The sequence below is a fragment of the Fusarium keratoplasticum genome, chromosome 9 (genome assembly GCF_025433545.1).
Source record: "Fusarium keratoplasticum isolate Fu6.1 chromosome 9, whole genome shotgun sequence".
NCBI classification, from domain to species: Eukaryota; Fungi; Ascomycota; class Sordariomycetes; order Hypocreales; family Nectriaceae; genus Fusarium; species Fusarium keratoplasticum.
This window is the reverse complement of record NC_070537.1, coordinates 2,535,885-2,557,101: the sequence shown is the minus strand read 5'-3', so window position 1 is coordinate 2,557,101 and position 21,217 is coordinate 2,535,885. Positions and strand designations below refer to the sequence as shown.

Below are 21,217 nucleotides of genomic sequence, written 5' to 3'. Positions count from 1 at the left end.
CACAGGAAAGTCAATTCCCTCTATTATTTGAGTCTTGACTAATTTCTCGCAGCCATCTCGACTCCAGGGGTCCTGCTGGTCCCGTACGAGTCACGCCACGTGAGGCAATACCACGCATGGATGCAAGACCCTGTGAGTTTCCTGGACTCAAAAGACTTTACAGGGCTGACACAGGCAAGGACATTCAAGAGGCTACGGCTTCGGAGCCCATGACGCTGGACGAAGAGTACGAGAACCAGCAGTCGTGGCGCACTTCTTCAGACAAGCTCACCTTTATCGTGTGTGCACCGCTTGAGGAGTCTACGTCTGTGGTTAAAGCTGGCACGGCGGATGCAGATGAACTCATGCGAGGCGACATCAACTTTTTCCTCCACAACTACGAAGCCTCGGAAGAAGAAGAAGCCCTCGCCCAAGAGCAAAACTGGCTCACGGGCGAAGTAGACGTGATGATAGCCTCCCCGTCACACCGCGGGCGGGGCATGGGCCGGGCCGCTGTACAGGCTCTCCTCACGTACCTCCGCAGACACATGGGAGAAATGCTGGCCGAGTACGGAGGAGGCGAGCTCAAGGGTCTGATGGTCAAGATCAAGGAGAGCAACGCGGGGAGCAGGGCGCTGTTTGACAAGATGGGGTTTGAGCAGAGGGGCGGGGTTAATTACTTTGGCGAGGTGGTCATGGTGAAGGGGTGGGATGATGGAGTTGAAGAGGAGAAGGCGTATGAGGAGCTGGGGTATGAGGGCATCGTGGAATAGACTGGGTTCATGTCTTTAGATACAGATCTTTACCGGAGATGGGCATCTCCGAGGTGAGTCTCTTGTTATCATCAACTCCATCCTTATCTCAACCATCCTCGGCTCCATCACCAAAACCCCCCCACTCTTGCAAGACCTCGACCCCATCCATCATGGGCGAGAAAGATTCTCAATCTGGAAGCTTTTTCGAGACCGGCACCATCTCCGCAGAACCCGGCCCTTGGCATTCTCATATCATTCGTCCATGCGGACGTAACACGGCGTTTTTGAAGGCGGGGTTGGGAAGCTTTTGCGCCAGGATCTTTTGTATGGAGCTTCCCAAACCATGCGATGCGATGGATATCACACCAACCGGTCAGACCTCTCCGCACGCACGCCCTTTGGGCATTGGCCGCTGCTGATCGATGCGAGCGATTTACAAGAGATAATCATTAGTCAGTGCTTTTGGGTTGGAGCTAGGGTATAAGGTTGTGTCCAAGCATAAATATGTAGCTCGTCTTCCCATCCATCGGGCCATCGGTTGGTGTTTCTGTGTGTGACCCATGCTCCAAAGCCTGTAATACTCGTCTTTACTCTCACCATGTATTCCAAGGCCCTTCCTCTCGGATTGCTCTTTGGCACTGCTGCTGCCGAGACTATCCACGGCGTCGTCGTCTTTAGCCGTCATGGAGATCGTATGTTTCCCCTCCACCTCTCTTACACACAACACTAACACACATAGGTACCACCAAGTGGTATGGCGCTCAAGCCCTCACCCCCCTCGGCGCCGAGCAAAACTTCCAAGTAGGCAGCGACTATCGAAGCCGCTACCTCTCATCAGAGTCGACTTACCAGATCCTCGGCATCTCAGAGGATGAATACAAGCCCGCGCAGGTCTTTGCCAGTGCTCCCGATCAGGGCATCCTCATGAACACGGCCACTGCCTTTTTGCAAGGCCTCTACCCTCCTCTGGCTGATCTTGATCCCGAGATCGCCTCGCAGACGCTCAACAATGGTTCTCAGAGCCAGGCGCCTCTTGATGGGTATCAGTATGTTCGGCTGCACTCCATCAGCGACAATTCGCCAGATACCATCTGGATCAAGGGTGATGACGCATGCCCCAAGTATGTGAAGGCCTCCAAGGCTTTTATGGACAGCGAGGTGTTTGCCCAGCGTACAGAGGACACCAAGGAGTTTTACGAAGGCTTTTACGACGTTCTCTCGGATGGAGTATACAACCTCAAGCCTGAGAACATGACTTACAAGAACGCCTACAACATCTTTGATCTCGTCAACGTTGCACGCATTCATAACGCTACTTCTCCTGCTCGCAACGTCTCCGACGAGGACCTCTTCCAGCTCCGAACTCTCGCCGACTCTGCAGAGCTCGGCCAGAACTGGAACGCCTCCGACAAGGCCCGAGCCATCGGCGCCGAGACCCTCTCCGGCGCCGTCCTCGCTCAGCTCAACGAGACCGTCACTTCTGAAGGAAAGCTCAAGTTCTCCCTCTTTGCCGGCAGCTACGACACCTTCCTCGCCTTCTTCGGTCTCGCAGGCCTCCTTGACGAAGACCCTGCATTCCACGGTCTTCCTGACTACGCCTCCACCATGGCCTTTGAGCTCTTTACCGAATCCGACGCATCCTCTTTCCCGTCTGACCCTGAGAAGGACCTCCGTGTGCGCTGGCTCTTCCGCAACAGCACCTTTGGCGAGCTCGAGACCTTCCCCCTCTTCGGCACAAACGACGACTCCCTCCCCTGGCCAAAGTTTGTCAGCGAGATGGAAGAGCGCGCCATCACCGACGTTGGAGATTGGTGCACCAAGTGCGGAGCCAAGGAAGATTTCTGCGCAGCCTACGAGACAGACGACGATGAATCCGCCGAGACCGAGGACGAAAAGACCGGAAGCAAGGGCGGCATGTCCAACGCCGTTGCTGGTGTCATCGGTGCCATGGTTACCCTCGGTGTTGTTGCTATTGTTGGAGCTATCGCTTTCATGCTCATGAGGCGAAAGAAGGGTACCGCTTCTCACGAGAAGAGCAGTGTCAGGAGCGGAAGCACTGATGAGAATGCCGCCAAGGTTTAAGCTATGTAAATTGTGTGTAATGAATCATGAGGAATGGCAAGATTGTATAAGAAGGAACAAGCGTCGTTTTATCTATATCATCTGTAATTGAATAACTATTCCTGAGTAAATCTTCAACCGAAAATGGCCAATGTCTCCTCTTTTTGCAGGACCGGTATAAGATCTCAATTGCCCAAGTATAAAGAGGTACAACTCATCTATTTAACAAAGCCTCTTCAATAGGCACACAAATGATTGCCTAAGCAAGAAAAACATGGTTTAAGGGTTCATCAAAGTGCTTCTGTCTGTGAGTGTCGTCTGTGGTTGGATTCATCTCATCTCGTTGTGTTACTAGGTACACCAGCACCCCTACCAATATTGAGGCTGAGCATCCATGAGCAGTTACAGCCACATTCGAGAGATTGAATAGTACGTAAAGAAATAAAAAGATCATGGGGAAAAGGCACGTCGCTTAACAATTGTAGAGAGTGCAGTGAGAATGGTTCGGTAGAGACTGTCTGGAGTACCTTAAGACCGCCAACAGATTCAGACAACGCCAACACATCCAAAATACACAATCATACATACATAACAAGTCCTCATATAACCCAGTCCCCCAAAACTCCTTAATACTTCTCCAGACCAGCCGTCTGCTGCCTCGCCTTGTCAACAATAGCCAAAGCCCCCCGCAGCCTTTCAATCTCACTCCCAAGCACACTCCGCCTCTCGATAATCCTCTCGTCCTCCCTGCACAGAGCATCCAGCTCCTCCTGGCCCAATCTTAGGACCCATTCGGTGTTGAGTGCCTTGATCGGACCATTCTTATTGTTAACAAAACCATTGAAGACTGACTGAGTCCTGTTTCGAATAAACGCATCCAAGGCGATCTGAAAAGAATAAGGTTAGAAAAATGCCTGGTCAACGGCGCAATAATCATACCTCGTAGTACACCTTCAAGACGTCGTGGACATCGTTGACCATGTTCTTCTGGAGGCTCGGGTGCGCAAGTTGAAAGTAGTTGACAAACGCTACAAGCCTCTCAGCCTCGTCTAGATCGGTTGCCTGGGCAGCCCGCATCCCCTGAAAGAACCTCAACTGCCGCCACCCAAGGATCTGCTCGCCGAATCGGGGCGCCGTCGTTTGGAGTTGGTTGCACTTAGTCTCGTTTCCGCACACCTCCTCGCGATGGGCCTCGGCCGCCTCGTAGGACTCAGTTAGAATCCTCTCCAGGACATTCTCCAGTTCCTTCCGAAGCGTGTTTGTCTCGCCATGAGAAGGACAGATAAAGTCTAGGATGGACATGTAGCAGCGTTGAATTGCCTCGCGCACGAGAAACAGGTACCGGTGCGTGATCCTCTCCCACTTCTCCACCTGCATCTGATACATCTTGGGATACACGACCGGGTTGATGATTCCCGGCAGTTGGGCAGCCTGGTATTGGGTGAGCTGCGCCTCAATGGTTTTCATGAGCTCTCCCGGGCCCTGGACCACAGAGCAGTTGGGGAACTTCTTGTCCAGGCTAGCAGGCACCTTGGGAACCACCTGCGGGGCCGACGATAGCTTCGGCTCTTGGCCTAGAGCCTCAGCTATCTTGGAATAAGGATCAACGTCAGCATCTGCAAAGTCCCACTTGCCTCCCTTAGCTCTCATAAAGTCGTCAAAGTTTTGGTCAAGCTCTCTAACTTCCCAGAGCAGTGGTGTGACATCTTCGGGCAGCTCTTCAGGGCGACCCAGTGCCAAATCGGCCATCTCCTTGAACTTGCTGACAGTGTTCATGGCGTACTGTTGCTTGGCGGCGTGAGTGTCCCGAGGCTCGCCCAAGCTCTGCTTTTCTGCAACCTTCTGATTCAGCGTCGACTCGATTTCGGCACACAACTCCGGGAAGCAGTTGCGTATCTTGGAGCTGAGAACGCGTCCAAGATACGTCTTCAAGGCGGTAGATCCCAGGCGTTTCTGAGGGACCCTACTCCAAGGAGCTGTACTGAAGAGACTCTCCTCAGCTGCCTTCAGATCAAAAGAATCTCCGTCCTTGCCAGCACGGTTTCGAACAAGAAACCAGCCCTTGCGGAGGTGACCAGAGTCACTCAGAGAGTCATTGTTGGCAATATTAACGATCTAAGTGCCATGTTAGAAAAGTCATGCAACCTCCTCAGAGAAACATACGTCTTCCGCCGCGTCAGGTTCATTCTGAATCATGTCACACTTGGTAAAAACTCCCACAAGACGCTCTTGGTCAGAGACGTATTTAGAAGCCAGAGTAAATGCATCCTGACGGTAAAAGTCTGTTGGGGCATCCAAAACACAACTATCTTTGTCAGTCTTGTCAAAGTTCAAGGGGTGAGTCAACCTACATGACAATGTTGTCAGGATTCTTCATGTACTCAACAATCATGGCTTCCACCTGGAATGGATCCTGTTTGTTGACCTTGACAGAGTTCTTGAAGGTTCCAGGAAGGTCGAGAATGCTGAAATAGGAGCGGTTTGGCCCAGACAGTTCAATCTTGAAAACTTCAGAAGCAAAGTTCTTGGCACCTCGACCCGTTCCGGGAGAGATTCCCATGCGATCAGAGACCTGCTGCTGTTAGATAACTTTCGTCAAGTTTGGGATATCGACGTACTTCATCGATAGTCTTGACAAACTCGTCCTTGGTCAAGGTATTGCCTTGGTGTGAGTAGCTGCTGATATCTTCGGAGGCCGGTTCCATGCCTGGAACGTCCACATCAGGTGGTTCAATGCTAATACGGAACGAGTCTTTGCTGCCCGGCCCTGTACGTCTAGAAACGATGCGAGTCGGCCAGCGGGTGCAGCAGCCACTGTTAACTGGGAAGGGGATGCCGGTCAAGCTTTGCAAGAGTGACGATTTGCCTGACGATTGACCGCCGACAATGACTAGCTGTATTCTGTTAGTAGAGGTCTCATCAAATGAAAAGACTCGGACATACCTGGGGGGTTCTAAGGCCCCTCGAGCCAAAAGACTGAAGCTTGTCAATGGCGTCAAACAGAGTCCTGTTGTACGGATTGTCGAACGGGTCCTTGGGCATGATCTCAGCAGCAACAGCCTTCCCGGCCTTGACCGGAGTTTCCTCAGCCACAGTCTTCTTGGGGAAAGTCTTCTGGGACGCAAGAGTCTGGGCGCTTTGCCAGAAGCTACCCTCTTCGTCCGAGTCAACTTCGACGTCAACCCTTCCACTGGGAGACGGACTCGAAGATCTCACAGAGTTCCCAGACATGTCCCACACGCCAGAGTCGGCGGGTGACTTGCCCAGAAGGTGTTCATTGTCTTTGGGATCGAGGTTGTTGGGAGATTTGGCTGCCGTTTGAGGCGGAGTTTGGGGGACTTGAGAGGTGATATCAACCGGACCAGCCATGATGATAGATGAAAGGAAGTAGCAGTGGGAAAGAGAAAAGGGAAAAACACAAAAGACAAGGAGATAAGAGAAAAATGAGTAACAAAAGAGATTGAAATGTGCAGTTTTGGACTGATCAAAAGTTGGATTTGCTCTACGTTTTATGTCTCTCCGCCATGGTGGTTATCTCACCAGTACAACATCCAAGTCAAGACTTGGGCTAGATGCTGCCAGGAGCGGGCTATTCCCCCGATGCATGTTGCCATCAGCTTATCCTGCAACTAGGCGCCCGTTCTTGGTTCTATAGAAGACGGAATCGCGGAACCAACTGAAGTTGAAACGATGATGGTGTTCCCACTTGACAAGTTCAAGGGTCGGGTCGAGCCGTCTAGAGTAATTGACACAATGAAAGTCTTGCTCGCAAAGGCACTGCAACTCTGTGTTGGTAGCAGATGTAGCTGAGACGCAGCCCAAAACTCGACCAGCAAGGCGAAGCAAGTGTTGAAACAAAAATAGACTCAGCCAAGTCAAAGTTTGGGTCGCATCAGAGAGACCAGCATTAATTGAAACTCAGGAGAGCAAAGCCCATTGGGAGCTGAAGAAAGGGTGTTGGTTGCGCTCGCAGTTCTTCAGGTCTGCAGGGGTTGTTGTCGATCAGACAATTGATGCAAACGAAAACGGAAGCTGAGAAAACTCTCTGCCCTTGACATCGTATTCTCTTGTAGTGGTGGGTCAAAGTTGTGCCGATCTGACGTTGTACTCGTGAGAGATGTCTGCAGTTCATTGAGCCGGCAAGTGAGTCATTGCCGAACACAATAGGAAGATATCTAGAGATCAACATCAGCACAACGCAGCATATAATCCTCTTAAGCGCTTGACACAAACGGTGCTGATGCCAGAGATAAGACAACGTACCTCAAACTGGGCCGCTGTTTTGGTCTCTCTCCCTTGTCTTGAGCCAAGGTATATCTCAACCAACAACCAACACCGGGCGGCTACTCACCTCTGAGCGACCAATCACACCATGGCGCCCTCTGTCGAGCAACTGCTTAAGGATTACGACTTTGACCCTTCGCTGCTTCAGCGGGTGGCGTTCCGCAGATCAAAGCCTCCGCTGGCCATCGTCGAGCCTGACCCTTCGTGGCCGGCAACTTTTGACCTGCTCAAGGCCCGCATCGAGTCTGCTCTCGGCAGCACAGCTGTCTCTATCAATCATGTTGGTTCAACGAGCATCCCAGGTCTTCCAGCCAAAGCCGTCATCGACATCGACTTGGTGGTCAAAGACGTGACAGACGAAGCATCCTACGCGCCCGCTCTCGAAGAAGCAGGCTTCCAGTTTCTTGTACGGGAGCCTCATTGGCACGAGCACCGCTTTTTCTGCGGATACGAGCCCATATCTACAAACCTGCACGTCTGGGGACCTGATTCGCCCGAGGTGGTAAGACACAAGATCTTTACCGACTGGTTGAGACGCAATGAGACGGACCGGGAGTTGTATGAGAGGACAAAGAGGGAGGCTGCTGCTGTGAGTGCTGAGAAGGGTGAGGATGTTATGCAGTACAACAAACGTAAGGAGGATGTGATTCGTGAGATTTTGCAGCGGGCGTTCAAAGACCTGGGATATACACAGTGACGAAGTAATGATCTTAGAAAGAGGGTATTCGAGAAAGGGATTCATTATGATAAAAAGATCAAGTTGATATCATAGATCCTACATGGAAGGATGAAGCCGCGGGAACTTGAATCCAGAGTCTAGGGTAGATGGCCCCACTCGGCAACGGCATCGTTCCGAGCTTGGCCCAAAATTTCAACATTCAACTCCAACCTCAACCATCACCACTTCCGCCCCGTCCATTGCATCACCAGCCGCAGTCCTCGCTGCGCGCTCTCAATCGCAATGAACACAATGTTCCGCTCCGTCACGCGCATAGCGCGCCCCGTCATGGCCTCTCCTCTGGCTCAATCGCCCAGGTAAACCCTCACATCTCGGTCACCGAACCATCGACTAACCCTCTCCAGGACGTTCACGACCCTCGTCCCCCTCCGACCCTCCCTGACCCCCTCCACCGTCCGCCGAACAGTCCTCCCCTCGAGCTTCACCCCCTCGAGCGCCGCCTCGGCAGACCTGGTCCCCTCGAGCGCCATCTCAGCTCATCCTGCCATGGGCGACATGCAAATCCGCTGCGGTCCCCGAAACACCATGAACGGCGCCACCCGGCTGGTCCAGAAGCGCAGACACGGATTCCTCTACAGGACGCGAAGCAGGACGGGACGCAAGATCCTGTGGAGGAGGAAGCTCAAGGGCCGCAAGCACATTGCTCAATAAGAAAGCTTTGGCAGGGGGACGGCAGAAACATGTGATGTACGATTACGAAAGGGAATAGAGAGGGCGAGGCTGGGGACAAGTTGTCCACTAGCGAAAACTCCCCCTCGTGTGATGCCATGTCTGTACAAATCAACACGATAAACCAAAACAACCCTCTCATATGGTCCGTCTTTTCAGCTCGGGGCTTCAACCCGAGCTGCATAATCAGGCGTCAAAAAAACTCTCTCGGCAAGGCGGAAAGACCGAGCATCCCGCTTACAATTTGTCTGAGCGTGGGTTGTACAAGACATACATGATGCCCATTCTCCGCCCGATACCGGGTAGTTTCTGAGTGGCCGAACAACAAAAGAGGGGGAAAATGGGATAAGCTGGGCAAACTCAATCTAGCTGAATGCATGTTGTTTCTTCGGGGGAGACTCTCAAAGTAGAAGTCTCGGAGAGACAATGGCCACCTTGTCAACACCATCACGACTGCAGTCAACCCCTCATCACAGGCTTCAGTCAGATGTGTAAAAGACTAAGGAAACTCGTCTTGTCCCTCGGCTCGTTGGCAAATGTGGCGCATGCAGGTCCTTTTCTCGCAGATCATCAGGCACACACACGCTTGAGTTCAGCACAATAATAGTATTTTGGCTTATGTGATGCGTCGGCCCGTCTTGCATGAGGAGTAAGATGGTGGGTTAGAGATGGTACGATTGAGAGATGTAATAGGTAGGTGAGATAAAGGCTGATGGACTTAGGGTGGTGTTGATAGAGCCATCGGTATAACCATCTCGGACGGAACAAGAGAAAGAATCATCCAATGCTGTCTAGTTTCAACGGTTGAATACCACGTTAGCCTTGCGACTAAAAGATTAGTTTCTACAAAAAGCCCAAAGAAAACCAAGAAAACAAACACTTCAACACTTCCCCGCAAAATACAACCTTGTCCGCAAGTTCATGCCGGCCAAACCACCTCAATCCGAATAGCTCCGGACAATTCTACTTCGGGGAAACGGCCTACCGAGAAAAAAGAGGGGATGGACTCCGTACGTGCCGTCGCCTCTGTCTGCCTTTCTCTGTCCCGCTCGGCAGTTGCATCACGTTGAGATGAGCTTGTGCGAAACATGGTTGGCTACAAGACTCTCCCCTGGGCGGCTATTCAACCCCCCCTGGTCTGCCTTGTCACAGTGACTTGAAGGGGCCAATTTGACTCTGTTTCAACCACTCATTCACCTGACTTGAACACTCTTTCAACTCGTCACTCCACAGGGGACAAGAGGAAGCCCTGGATTCTGATTCCTCCCCTCAACAAAGATGTGACGACCCTTGTTCCCACCCCGGTTGATCTCTCCGCAAGGCTGCCCACCTCTGGGGGCCTCACGTGGCTCATCGCCATCATCATTACCCATCTGGGAAGCTCGTCCGGTAGGGGTGTGTGCCCGCGGATCGAGAAGCTATCCACCCACCGCCGTCCGCGGACGGGAAAACATTCACAGGAAGAAAAAAAAAAAAGCCCTCAACCCTTGCCTACCAGGGTGAAGGAGCCAAGAATGCGGGGAGGAAAGACGACGAGTGTCCTCTTGGCGGCGGTTAGAGCTGAAAAGAGTATGCCTTAGCTTCCTGAGTGGGTTGCTGGCTGTTGATGAGCGGTATGAAGACGATGGTCTACAGCCTGTGGACGAGTATATAAGTTACCGTGGCGTCCCGGTTCATCATGAAGTGCATCAGTTGAGAAGCATCTCGTCATCATCTACTCCCTCCTTCGCCCTGCGCCGGTTGAAGACAGTTCCCTTCAACCCCTTGAGCCGAACTCCTTGCCCCAGCCGTGTATACTGGCCTCGTAGATAACTTCCTCACCTCCAAATCCCCCGTCAGCGAAAATGCGCCTGCTGCCTCTCCTCTCGGTCGTCACGCTCGCTGCGGCGAGCCCTATAGCATCCGTCCAGGAGTACACTGACGCCTTGGAGAAGAGAGGTAACTACCATCACTCCCCCAAGACAGACGTCGCCCTGACAAGTCAACTCCGCAGCCATCACCGCCTCTCAACTTGACTATGAAAACTTCAAGTTTTACATCCAGCATGGTGCCGCAGCATACTGCAACTCCGAGACAGCCTCTGGCCAAAAAATAACCTGCAACGACAACGGCTGCAAAGGCATCGAGGCCAACAACGCAATCATCGTAGCATCCTTCGTGTAAGCTCACCTCCTCCCTCACAAAGCCCTCAACTGACACGTAGCAGCGGAACAGGCACGGGTATCGGAGGCTACGTCTCCACTGACAACGTGCGCAAGGAGATTGTCCTCTCGATCCGCGGCAGCAGCAACATCCGCAACTGGCTCACCAACGTCGACTTTGGCCAGTCTAGCTGCTCCTACGTCCGCGACTGCGGAGTCCACACGGGCTTCCGCAATGCCTGGGATGAGATTGCCCAGCGCGCGAGGGACGCCGTTGCCAAGGCCCGCGCCATGAACCCGTCCTACAAGGTCATCTCCACGGGCCACTCTCTCGGCGGTGCTGTCGCAACTCTGGGTGCCGCTGACCTGAGGTCCAAGGGAACCCCCGTTGACATCTTCACCTTTGGTGCTCCCCGTGTGGGCAACGCTGAACTCTCAGCATTCATTACGGCCCAGGCCGGCGGCGAGTTCCGCGTCACTCATGGTCGTGATCCCGTGCCCCGTCTGCCTCCCATCGTCTTTGGCTACAGACACACATCGCCCGAGTACTGGCTGGCCGGCGGTGCATCCACCAAGATCGACTACACCGTCAACGACATCAAGGTCTGTGAAGGCGCTGCCAATCTCGCCTGCAACGGCGGTACACTAGGCCTGGATATCATCGCTCATCTGCGCTACTTCCAGAACACCGATGCCTGCACAGCGGGCGGTATCTCCTGGAAGAGAGGGGACAAGGCCAAGCGTGACGAGATCCCCAAGCGCCAGGAGAGCATGACGGATGAGGAGTTGGAGCAGAAGCTCAACGACTATGTTGCCATGGACAAGGAGTACGTGGACAGCCATAAGATCTAGGCCTTGTAAAGAACCTATCCTTGCATGATCTCATAAAGACATGGAGGAATGATGCAAAATAATACAATGATGAATACTTATGACCACCTCAGTCCTGCATCATATGCCTGACTAACAGCACGTCTACATGGTAACATCCGAGTCTAAGGCCAAGTCCATCTTTCATACATACATACATACGTCATACAAAAACAACAGGCATCATATTTGACAAATGCCCAAGACCATCCTGTAATCGCTAGCCGGATGTGCTGATAACATCCGTTCTACCGGGAACGCCATAACACCAAAACACATCCTTCATGTTGGTACATGCCATCAATGTTCGCCCTCAACAATCATACCCTGCGCGTTGGGCACTCCAACTAGAATGACTCCTCGAGGCACCCTGACACTCTTCACCTTCATGCATCCAAACACATTCACCTCCCGAATGCTAGGACACGCACGGAAAATGGACCCCAAGATGAAGTCCGTCACCTCTTCGCAGAAGCTGATTTCAAGCTCCTTCAGCTCCGGGTAATGGGCATCCTGGTGGAATACCTCTTCGAAGGCCTCGCGTGTGATGTGACGACAGGCATGCACGTTGAGATACTGCAGCTTCTGTCCAGAATGCGCCATTAGGGCTTTAAACCCGTCACTGCACAGCCCAAGCTTGTCTGGGTTCTCTCGCGGCTGGCTCGCATCAAGCTGTCGGCACTTCTGGAAATCCACGTAGTGTAGAGGTGGGTTGGCCCAGTCAGTGAACAGGTCAACGAAGCCGAAGTCTGTCATTTCCTCACTGTCTGTGATGCGAAGCTTGGTGAGCGATCGGCAGTGCTGGTGGATGGCTCGTAGCAAACCATCATCGACTCCAGGAACTACCTTGAGCGATAGGGTACGAAGGTTCGCGCCAATCTTCGAGACGAGTTCGTTGTATGCCGACGTGTGGGTCTTGTTCTGTAGCTGAAGACCGACATGTTCAAGTGTGGATATCTCTCCAATGGCCTTGACGCCAACATCGGTAAACTTTTGGTTGTTCTCAACCTTGAGACGCTTCAGGTTGGGACAGTTCTCCTTCAGCACGACCATGGTGTCGTCACCAAAATGTTTGTCGGTATAGTAGACTTGCAGGGCTCCCAGTGTTTCGCCCTTGGCGCGGAGAAACTCGTGCCACTTGTCTTCGCTCAAGAGGTTTGCTCCGTGGAGGTAAAAAGACTCGAGGGCGATATCGCGAGACAAGAGGTAGTCCATAACCTCGTCCTTGAACTGGATGCCGCATCGAATCTTGAGGTGTCGCAGCTGCTGGGCGACCTGAAAGATGCCAATGTACTCTTGCTCACCGAGCCTTGCGCCATCGTAAATGTGCACGCTCTCTGTTGTGGGCTGAACAAAGAGAGGGAGAGTCTCTGGCTTGAGAAGACGTCTCTTGGAAAACATTCGTGCAATCTTGTCGATCAAGTGGTCGGGAAGGTCTCCAAGACTGTCCGCGAGGTCGACATTCTTGGCCAAGGTCTGAACACAGAGCGTCGCCAAACTCTTGGTGCCGAAATCGCCGTCGAGAATTCGGCTCTGGATTGCACGGCGTCTTCCGACACCGCTGGCGCCTGTCTGCTTCTTCGGCTTCTTCTTAGGTTGATCCTGGCGTTCCTTGGCCACCTCTCTGCCACAAGGGGCACACAAGAGGCCGCCGTTAGGGCCAGCAACCGAGTAAGGGGTGACAGTGAAGCGCTTCTCGCAGATCTCGCAGTTTTCCATCTGGCCGGGAAGAGGAGCCGATGTCTGTTCAAAAATGGCCCGAGCGAGTTCATCGTCATCGGAAGCGTCGACTCTCTTCTTGCGTCTCTTGAAGGCTTTGCTTTCCTTGATCTTTTGGATCTTCTTTTCTTCCTCCCTCTTCCGCTTCGTAGATTCAGCGGTGGCGTTCCGACCTGAGCGTCGCCGGGTGCTAGCAGAAAGAGGGGCCGATGAAGATTCACCATCTTCATCCTCATCTCCATTCTGCGGGTTGTTGCTGGCCGCTGCTTGACGTCGACGAGCATCAGCATCTGCACGAATCTGGTTTGCAGAAATGTTGTGCGACTAAGGCGGGTTAGCATGTCAGGTAGACGGCCATCGCTACGAACTTACGGCAAGGAAATCAGTCAGCGCAGATTGGCTGTTGAAATGTTAGCAGATGTACTTGGGTAAACGGTGCCACTGGAGAGACTCACGGCCCGTATACAGCACGATTCGCTCTGGCAGGCCGAGCCTGGGCAGTTGGTTGAGTCTGGCCGATCTGTCCGAATTGACCAGCCTGTCCATTTTGGCCATTCTGACCAGCTTGACCATTCTGCGCAGCCTGGCCAGCCGGAGCAGTTTGGCCATTTTGATTGTTGGCCTGGGTCTGCCTGGGCCGCGCCCTGCGAATGGCATTAGTACGTCGCAATATTTCGATTCCAGAGGGACCAGGGGTGAGCTTACATGACAAAGGCGACGGGTCGTCCGGCAAAGAAAAGGTCGATTCTGGCACGAAAATGTCACTCAGTCTCCAGCGACAAAGATCCAGCTGCCGATATCAAAGGGGATGGGAAAATCAAGCCGTGATTAGAGTTGGCGCAGGAGACAAAGCTGCCTAGACGAGTGGCGTTCCTCTTGCACAGGCGCGAGTACGTCTTCGCGGAATTGGCACGGTGTCAGGTGACCTGAGCGTTGATGAATGGCCTGGATCAAGGCAGCGGAGGGGCACCCGCTGCAATTAAAATGCAGCTCCCCGCGCACGTGACTTCGCGTTATCAATTCTCTCGACACTGTGAGACCGTGAATTGGCAGTTGGAAGGTGCGCCCCCAGAAAAAAGGAGCTGGGCCAGTGGCAACTCCTCCGACCAGCTCCCGCTCTTTATTTTCCTTGCACCATCGTTTGACCATCAAGGCTGCAGTGAAAAGGGGCATCTTCCCATTCACGCATGAGCGGGTGAATTTCGTTTGTTGTGGTGTTTGCTTTCTCTTCCCATCTCCCACTCCCGTCATCGTTTGTCCTTTGCGCACTGCACTCTTCCCTGCTGCATCCCCGACTAGCATTAGTGCGAACAGACAGGGATTCATCCACCACCACCGGCTCTCTTCCGTCAGCAGCACCTAACCTTCAACTCCTTTGTTCATTGAAGGGAAACACTCTCTGCAGCTTTTGTCAAGCTTCTCCCTCTTTTCCTTTCTCTCAGCGTTTTCGCTGGCCATCTTGACGTTGGTCTGCGGCACTCTCGAGAAGGAACCTTGCTGGTTCGCCAGCCTGCACATCGACCTCTTGACCAGCTGAATCAACCTCGCCGGCAAGATGCCTCGAGGTCGCCCATCCACTCGGGGTACGCCCGCTGCCTCCGACATGGCAAACAGTAAGCCTCTGCTCTATTCCTCTGTATGTTTTGCAGTTATTAACAATATTTAGCCTCTCGTGAAGCATCCACTGCATCAGTCCGGATCACTCGCGCTGCGACTAGAAGTCAGGCTGCCTCATCCGCTTCAACTCCAGTTCAAGGCGCAGAGCTTCAGACAGAAGCCCCGTCGGTTCCACGCCCCAGAGGCCGACCAAGGAAGAGCGCACCGGTAATCGAGATTGCATCATCGACTGCCGAATCTTCTGCCTTGGATGTCGCCCCTCCTAAGAAGAGACGTGGTCGCCCAAGCAAGGCTTTTATCGAGATTGAATCTACCTCGTCAGCCCCGACGCCTCAAGATGGCACTTCTGAGAGTGGCTACTCCACCCCTGCCACAAGCAAAGGCCCAACTCCTACTGCCACGGATTCTTTCAAGTCCACCTCGAGCCGTCTTCAAGTTGTTGTCCCTGCTCCTTCTCGACTTTCTGGTCAAGACCGCGAGCGAGCATCGCGAAACAGCATTTACTCGATGAAGACAGGCACCAAGGACAATCGAATCATCCTAGACTCCGATGATGAGGATTTCCCAGACAACTCCAGAGACGCTCAGCTGGCTCGTCGTCTTCAGCGGGAAGATATGGCCCAGTACACCACTTCGTCTCTCCCACGTCGGAGCACACGAACCGTTGAGCCTGTTAGCCTAGTTGCCTCATCAGCTCCCCAGAAGGCACCAGCCAAGCGTGGCAGAAGCTCCACCAACTCCGCTCCCAAGAGCAGCCGTCCATCAAAGAAGAGCAAAGTCATCCCTGACTCTGACGAAGGCGAATCCGATATCAACATGGATGCGGAGATTGCAGCGGCTGCTGGCCTCGTCTCAGACGATGAGTATGCTCTGGGCTTGAAATCGGATGGCGATGCGTCCTTCGCGGATCTCGACGATGCTAGTGACAGAGACGAGGCTGCAGACCTCTCGAGCGAAGATGATTTCGTCCCGTTCTCACGACGCCGTCAAGCCCGTGTCCTTCCCCGAAGACTGGCTCCAGCCCCGGACCCGGCCCCGGCCCCTGCCTCGACCTCGGCCCCACAGCCTACCCAGGCAGCTCCGGCCAACCCCACCACCATACTCGACAGCGATTTTGACGCGACGGATTCTGTTAGTGGCTTTAGTATTAGTGATACTGACGAGGATCCTAACGACATCAATGTCACGAATGCGGCGGCACTTCAATCCATCTCCAGATCGCGTCGTGCTTACAGGGCCACGGGAAGTAGCCGACGTCTTAAGAAGGAGCGAGATCGCCTGGAAACCCACCATCCAGAGATCAAGACGATGTGGCAGGAGCTGGAGAACATGCCTGTCCTCAAGGCTGGAAAGGCACCTCAGCCGCAAACCATCTCACGCCAGCTCAAACCATTCCAACTTGAAGGTCTCGCCTGGATGATGGAGATGGAAAAGACGGAGTGGAAGGGAGGTTTGCTTGGTGATGAGATGGGTCTAGGCAAGACGATCCAGGCCGTCTCCCTGATCATGTCGGATTATCCCGCCAAGCAACCTACTCTGGTCCTCGTCCCTCCGGTTGCTTTGATGCAATGGCAGCAGGAGATCAAGTCGTATACGGATGGCACACTGAAGACGTTTGTCTTTCACGGCACAAACCAAAAGTCCAAGAAAATGACCGTCAAGGATCTCAAGGCATACGATGTTCTCATGATGTCGTATAACAGTCTCGAATCCATGTATCGCAAACAAGTGAAGGGATTCACGCGCAAGGACGGAACACACAAGGTGGATAGTGTGATCCACAAGATCAACTTTCACCGCATCATCTTGGATGAGGCGCACTGCATCAAGACGCGAACCACAATGACAGCGAAAGCATGCTTCGCCTTGAAGACGACATATCGCTGGTGCCTGTCTGGTACACCCCTTCAGAATCGAATCGGAGAACTCTTCTCTCTGGTTCGATTCCTCAACATCCGTCCCTTTGCATCCTACCTTTGCAAGCAATGCCCTTGCTCGACTCTCGAATGGTCCATGGATTCGGATAGCCGCTGCTCTCAGTGTAAGCACGCTGGAATGCAGCACGTATCTGTCTTCAACCAAGAGCTGCTGAACCCCATTCAAAAGTACGGCAACATTGGACCTGGCCGAGAAGCCTTTAGGAAGCTTCGCCTGATGACTGACCGCATTATGCTCCGTCGTCTCAAGAAGGACCACACCAACTCGATGGAGCTCCCTGTCAAGGAGATCTATGTCGACCGACAGTTCTTTGGAGAGGAGGAGAATGATTTTGCCAACAGCATCATGACCAACGGTCAACGCAAGTTTGACACCTACGTCGCCCAGGGTGTTCTCCTCAACAATTACGCCAACATCTTTGGTCTCATTATGCAGATGCGACAGGTTGCCGACCACCCTGACCTGCTTCTGAAGAAGAATGCCGAAGGAGGCCAGAATGTGCTGATCTGCTGTATCTGCGATGAGCCAGCTGAAGACACGGTGCGCAGTCGGTGCAAGCATGACTTTTGCAGAGCCTGCGTCAGTAGCTATGTCCGCTCGACTGCTGAGCCTGATTGCCCTCGTTGCCACATCTCGCTGTCGATCGACCTTGAGCAGCCCGAGATTGAGCAGGACGAGGCTCTCGTAAAGAAGAACTCGATTATCAACCGAATCAAGATGGAGAACTGGACTTCGTCGTCCAAGATTGAACTTCTCGTCCATGAGCTTCACAAGCTCCGCTCTGACAATGCCTCGCACAAGTCCATCATTTTCTCTCAATTCACCACGATGCTCCAGCTCATTGAGTGGCGTCTTCGACGTGCTGGAATCACTACGGTGATGCTGGACGGAAGCATGACGCCTGCTCAGCGCCAGGCATCCATTGAGCACTTCATGAACAATGTGGATGTCGAGTGCTTCCTCGTCTCTCTCAAGGCTGGTGGAGTGGCCCTGAACCTCACTGAGGCTTCGCGAGTCTTTATTGTTGATCCGTAAGTATCCGACCTGATAGCTGCTTAAATAGCCTACTGACCTCTGCAGATGGTGGAACCCTGCCGCCGAGTGGCAGTCTGCCGACCGATGCCACCGTATTGGACAGACTCGACCTTGTACCATCACCCGCCTGTGCATCGAGGATTCGGTCGAGAGCCGAATGGTGCTGATCCAGGAGAAGAAGACAAGCATGATCCACTCGACGGTCAATGCTGATGACAAGGCGATGGACTCGCTCAGTCCTCAGGACATGCAGTTCCTGTTCCGCGGCTCCTAAGCGATTCAATGATTACAGGATGATTTGATTTCTGTGCCTCTCTTGGAAGGGAATACTGATGAAGGCTTTAATTTTCACTCGAGTCAAGTTGAAGGACTTGAGGAATCTTCGGGACTATTATGATCTTGTAATGTCGAGTGGCATTTTAGCCACTGGAACGGGCATGGAGTCGGGGAGTTGAGCGCAAGAGGATTTTGCCTTTGCTACTTCAATGCGGCACGAGGGTATTTTTTGGAGTTTCGGGGGCATATGTACGAGATTAGTGAAAAGATTACGGAACGACCCAGGGACGGAGGAACTGTTTTGCGTGAGATGCGGTACGGATAGGATCTTGCCCCTTATTAGATGGTACGGCTTGTTTCAACGTCAAGGATGTTGCACGGCTGGACAAGACAAAATGATGCGATAGGCAATTGATACGTGTATTATATCAAGATGCTGTCTGATTAAATGATGTGTTCTTGATTTCTAGCTCTGGTGGCATGCAGCCACTGTACTGTAGCTCTGCTTCACATGAGTGAAGGACAAAAAACGCGTCGACAAAATGCCCTCCCGAGTCAAACGGGAGTAAGAATGAAACATGTGTCTAGGGAGCAATCCGAGCTTGTACCCAAATCAACACGCCTACATTTCCGTTCTACTGCCATACGACAGATCACAGGCCGAGAAGGGCCTTGGCACCAGGCTCGCTGCAGACATAGATGACGTCGTGAGCGTTGGAGAAGCCATTGAACTGAGTGGCAGAGCACTTGGTGTAGGCGCCCATGTCCTCAAAGTAGAGCCAGTCGCCGACGTCGAGGATGGGGTCGAAGCGGATGCTCTCGGTGACGCGGTCGATGCCGTCGCAGGTCGGGCCCCAGATGGAGTACTCGACACCCTCACCAGTGGGAACTGGGTGAGCAGAGGGGGTCTCGTAGAGGGTCTTGCCAGAGGCGCGGAGGATCTTTGCGACGGGGGTCTGGTGATCGAAGACGATGTTGGAAAAGTTGCCGTAGACGCCATCGTTGACATAGACCATGTAGCCCTTGCCGTCGAGGGTGGGGTCCTCGACAGTTCGTCGAGCAATGATGTTGCAGGCGATGGTGAAGGCCGTGGCGACGTAGTAGCGGCCAGGCTCGGCCATGATGTCGACTCCGCAACCGGGGGGGAAGAACTCGTCGAGAGCTTCACGGAGGACCTCGGCCATCGTCTCAAAGGTGTCGCCGGAGAAGCCACCTCCAACATCGAGGGTTCGCATGTCGAAGCCAAGCTCGCGGGCCTGCTGGAAGACGGTATGGGCGTCGCGAACGGCCTTGTAAAAGGCCAGAGGGTCGGAGGCTCCGGAGCCGACGTGGAAGCTGACACCGACGACGTTGAGACCGAGGTGCTTGGCGAGAGCCAGCAGGCCCTCAGCGGTCTCCATGGCGGCACCAAACTTCATACTGAAACGGCACATGCTCTCGCTATCGTCGGTCATGATGCGGAGGAAGAGCTCGGCTCCGGGGTAGAGCTTGGCGATCTTGTAGAGCTCATCGGAGTTGTCAAAGGTCATCTGCTTGACGCCAGCAGTCTTGACGTAACGGACGTACGAGTTGGTCTTGCAAGGCTGGGCGTAGATGATGCGGTCAGGGCTAAGTCCCAGGGAAAGGACCTGCTCGATCTCGGCCTTGGAGGCGCAATCGAAGCCGGTGCCGAGCTCGGCGAGGAGCTTGATGATCTGGGTGTCGGGGTTGCACTTGACGGCTGCAAAAGTTAGCAGTGTTTGATACCTGACAAAACCTTGACTCACCATAGAAGGGGCGGACGCGAGGCAGGTTCTTCTTCCAGCGAAGGTGCTGGCGGTAGACCTCGCCAAGGTCCGCGACGAAGAAGGTGTCTTCATCGCCAGGGTCGCACATCTCATGGTCGATGGCCTCCACACGCTGGTGGAGAGCCTCGCCAATAAGCTGCTTTGGGGTAATCACGCCATGTTGCTCAAGAGGTTCCTGGTAGATGGGTCTCTTTAATGCGATATGAGGGTGATTGACATTGTGGTTGTAGGTGTCGAGGACAGCCGTTGCCATAACCATATCCCAAACAGTAGTCTGCGACTGGGGTGGGATTGAAGAGAGGGTGTTGAGTGGTTGGGTCGCACGAGAGACGTTTGTGTTCCTCGAGGATTGAGAGTAATGTAGCTTAACCGTGGGGGGTTGAGCTGGTGTTAGGGCGGTCGAGAGCGGTAGCAGACTGATCCCTCAGTGATCTGGCGAGGCCTCCTCGACTCTTCCTCGGTGAGAGGAAGAACCTCCGGAATCCTCCTATGCGGCAGCTGGTGGTCGTCCAAGGACGGCGGGGGAGTTCTTTCGGGTCGGGGGTTGTTGTCCAAGACGAAAAGGTCGAGGAGCTTAGGCGTCGATTCCGGCAGCAGCAGGAGGAGGGATGACGTTGATGATGTGGGAAGGCTTGCGGAGGCTGAAATCTTTGTCACTGACGAAGCTCACGGCCGGAGGAGCCGTGGTGGGATCGGTGCCTTTGAAGAGACCAAAGGCGAGTCGATGGGTTTGGTTAAAAGAGCTTGGAGGGGGAGCTCTTGCGGGCGCGTTGGGGGCTTGTAAGCGAGGTGTTGTTGATGTGGTGGTGAGAAGTTGTTTTGATGTTTGCAGGCGAGGCAAGCAAGTGAGTAAGATAGAAGGAGTAAAAAAGTCGAAAGGAGGACGAGGCTTTTTATTCTCGATCAAGAGGAGGTGAGAGAAGGAAGGGGAAGGAGGGTCTGGTCCCAAAAAAGAAGTCGACAGGTTTTCCAAACAGAGGCAAAGTCCAAAAGTCTGGGCCTGAAATTATGCGGGTTTGAGTGGTTGGTTGGTTGATTGAAAAAAAAAAAGGTGGAGGAGAAATTTCTGACCTGTGACGTTGGGTTTGGAGGGGCAGGCACACAAGAGACAAGGAAGGAGCTGCTGCCCGTCAAGTCTCCACTTTAAGGTTTGGGAACGCCAGGAACTCGGTGGCGCAGCAGTATCAGAAGCAGTACACGCAATTGAACTCTACCTCTATTGATCATGAAATTGAATTGATCAAGGACATATTCATTGACAGGTAGATACACTGCTCTCAGTTACAACCTCCATGTTTACTATACCTTTTGCTCCCGATGCTCCTCAACTGGCGGTGATCGAACCAG

At 53.3% G+C, this 21,217-nt stretch overlaps 8 protein-coding genes and 1 pseudogene across 9 annotated transcripts, besides 1 other annotated feature; 6 read left to right on the top strand and 3 right to left on the bottom strand.

Annotated features, from left to right (window-relative positions):
- Positions 1–116: 116 nt before the first annotated feature.
- On the top strand, positions 117–752 carry NCS57_01168800 (N-acetyltransferase domain-containing protein; the record flags this gene model as incomplete). The annotated part of the gene is made up of 2 exons (XM_053061393.1): positions 117–132; positions 175–752. The coding sequence occupies 2 exons, from the start codon at positions 117–119 to the stop codon at positions 750–752; spliced, it is 594 nt and encodes a 197-aa protein (XP_052909779.1).
- A 580-nt stretch (positions 753–1,332) lies between these two features.
- Positions 1,333–2,816, top strand: NCS57_01168700 (uncharacterized protein; the record flags this gene model as incomplete). The annotated part of the gene is made up of 2 exons (XM_053061392.1): positions 1,333–1,426; positions 1,474–2,816. The coding sequence occupies 2 exons, from the start codon at positions 1,333–1,335 to the stop codon at positions 2,814–2,816; spliced, it is 1,437 nt and encodes a 478-aa protein (XP_052909778.1).
- Positions 2,817–3,421: 605 nt separating this feature from the next.
- Positions 3,422–6,164, bottom strand: NCS57_01168600 (uncharacterized protein; the record flags this gene model as incomplete). The annotated part of the gene is made up of 6 exons (XM_053061391.1): positions 3,422–3,682; positions 3,735–4,910; positions 4,959–5,100; positions 5,147–5,367; positions 5,414–5,689; positions 5,739–6,164. 6 exons carry the CDS (start codon positions 6,162–6,164, stop codon positions 3,422–3,424), a joined length of 2,502 nt encoding a protein of 833 aa, XP_052909777.1.
- A 1,003-nt stretch (positions 6,165–7,167) lies between these two features.
- On the top strand, positions 7,168–7,776 carry NCS57_01168500 (uncharacterized protein; the record flags this gene model as incomplete). Its single annotated transcript, XM_053061390.1, has 1 exon — positions 7,168–7,776. One exon carries the CDS (start codon positions 7,168–7,170, stop codon positions 7,774–7,776), a length of 609 nt encoding a protein of 202 aa, XP_052909776.1.
- Positions 7,777–7,968: 192 nt separating this feature from the next.
- On the top strand, positions 7,969–8,469 carry NCS57_01168400 (uncharacterized protein; the record flags this gene model as incomplete). Its single annotated transcript, XM_053061389.1, has 2 exons — positions 7,969–8,114; positions 8,163–8,469. The coding sequence occupies exons 1-2, from the start codon at positions 8,041–8,043 to the stop codon at positions 8,467–8,469; spliced, it is 381 nt and encodes a 126-aa protein (XP_052909775.1). The 5' UTR covers positions 7,969–8,040.
- A 1,862-nt stretch (positions 8,470–10,331) lies between these two features.
- On the top strand, positions 10,332–11,480 carry NCS57_01168300 (Lipase-3 domain-containing protein; the record flags this gene model as incomplete). Its single annotated transcript, XM_053061388.1, has 3 exons — positions 10,332–10,425; positions 10,481–10,646; positions 10,694–11,480. 3 exons carry the CDS (start codon positions 10,332–10,334, stop codon positions 11,478–11,480), a joined length of 1,047 nt encoding a protein of 348 aa, XP_052909774.1.
- Positions 11,481–11,798: 318 nt separating this feature from the next.
- NCS57_01168200 lies at positions 11,799–13,963 on the bottom strand (annotated as a pseudogene). The gene is made up of 4 exons: positions 13,923–13,963; positions 13,673–13,861; positions 13,590–13,617; positions 11,799–13,541 (listed from the first exon to the last, which is right to left on the bottom strand).
- Positions 11,799–13,963: a sequence feature.
- Positions 13,964–14,772: 809 nt separating this feature from the next.
- On the top strand, positions 14,773–18,081 carry NCS57_01168100 (uncharacterized protein; the record flags this gene model as incomplete). Its single annotated transcript, XM_053061387.1, has 3 exons — positions 14,773–14,830; positions 14,884–17,803; positions 17,853–18,081. 3 exons carry the CDS (start codon positions 14,773–14,775, stop codon positions 18,079–18,081), a joined length of 3,207 nt encoding a protein of 1,068 aa, XP_052909773.1.
- Positions 18,082–18,736: 655 nt separating this feature from the next.
- Positions 18,737–20,129, bottom strand: NCS57_01168000 (Ornithine decarboxylase; the record flags this gene model as incomplete). Its single annotated transcript, XM_053061386.1, has 2 exons — positions 18,737–19,803; positions 19,850–20,129. The coding sequence occupies 2 exons, from the start codon at positions 20,127–20,129 to the stop codon at positions 18,737–18,739; spliced, it is 1,347 nt and encodes a 448-aa protein (XP_052909772.1).
- Positions 20,130–21,217: the final 1,088 nt, after the last annotated feature.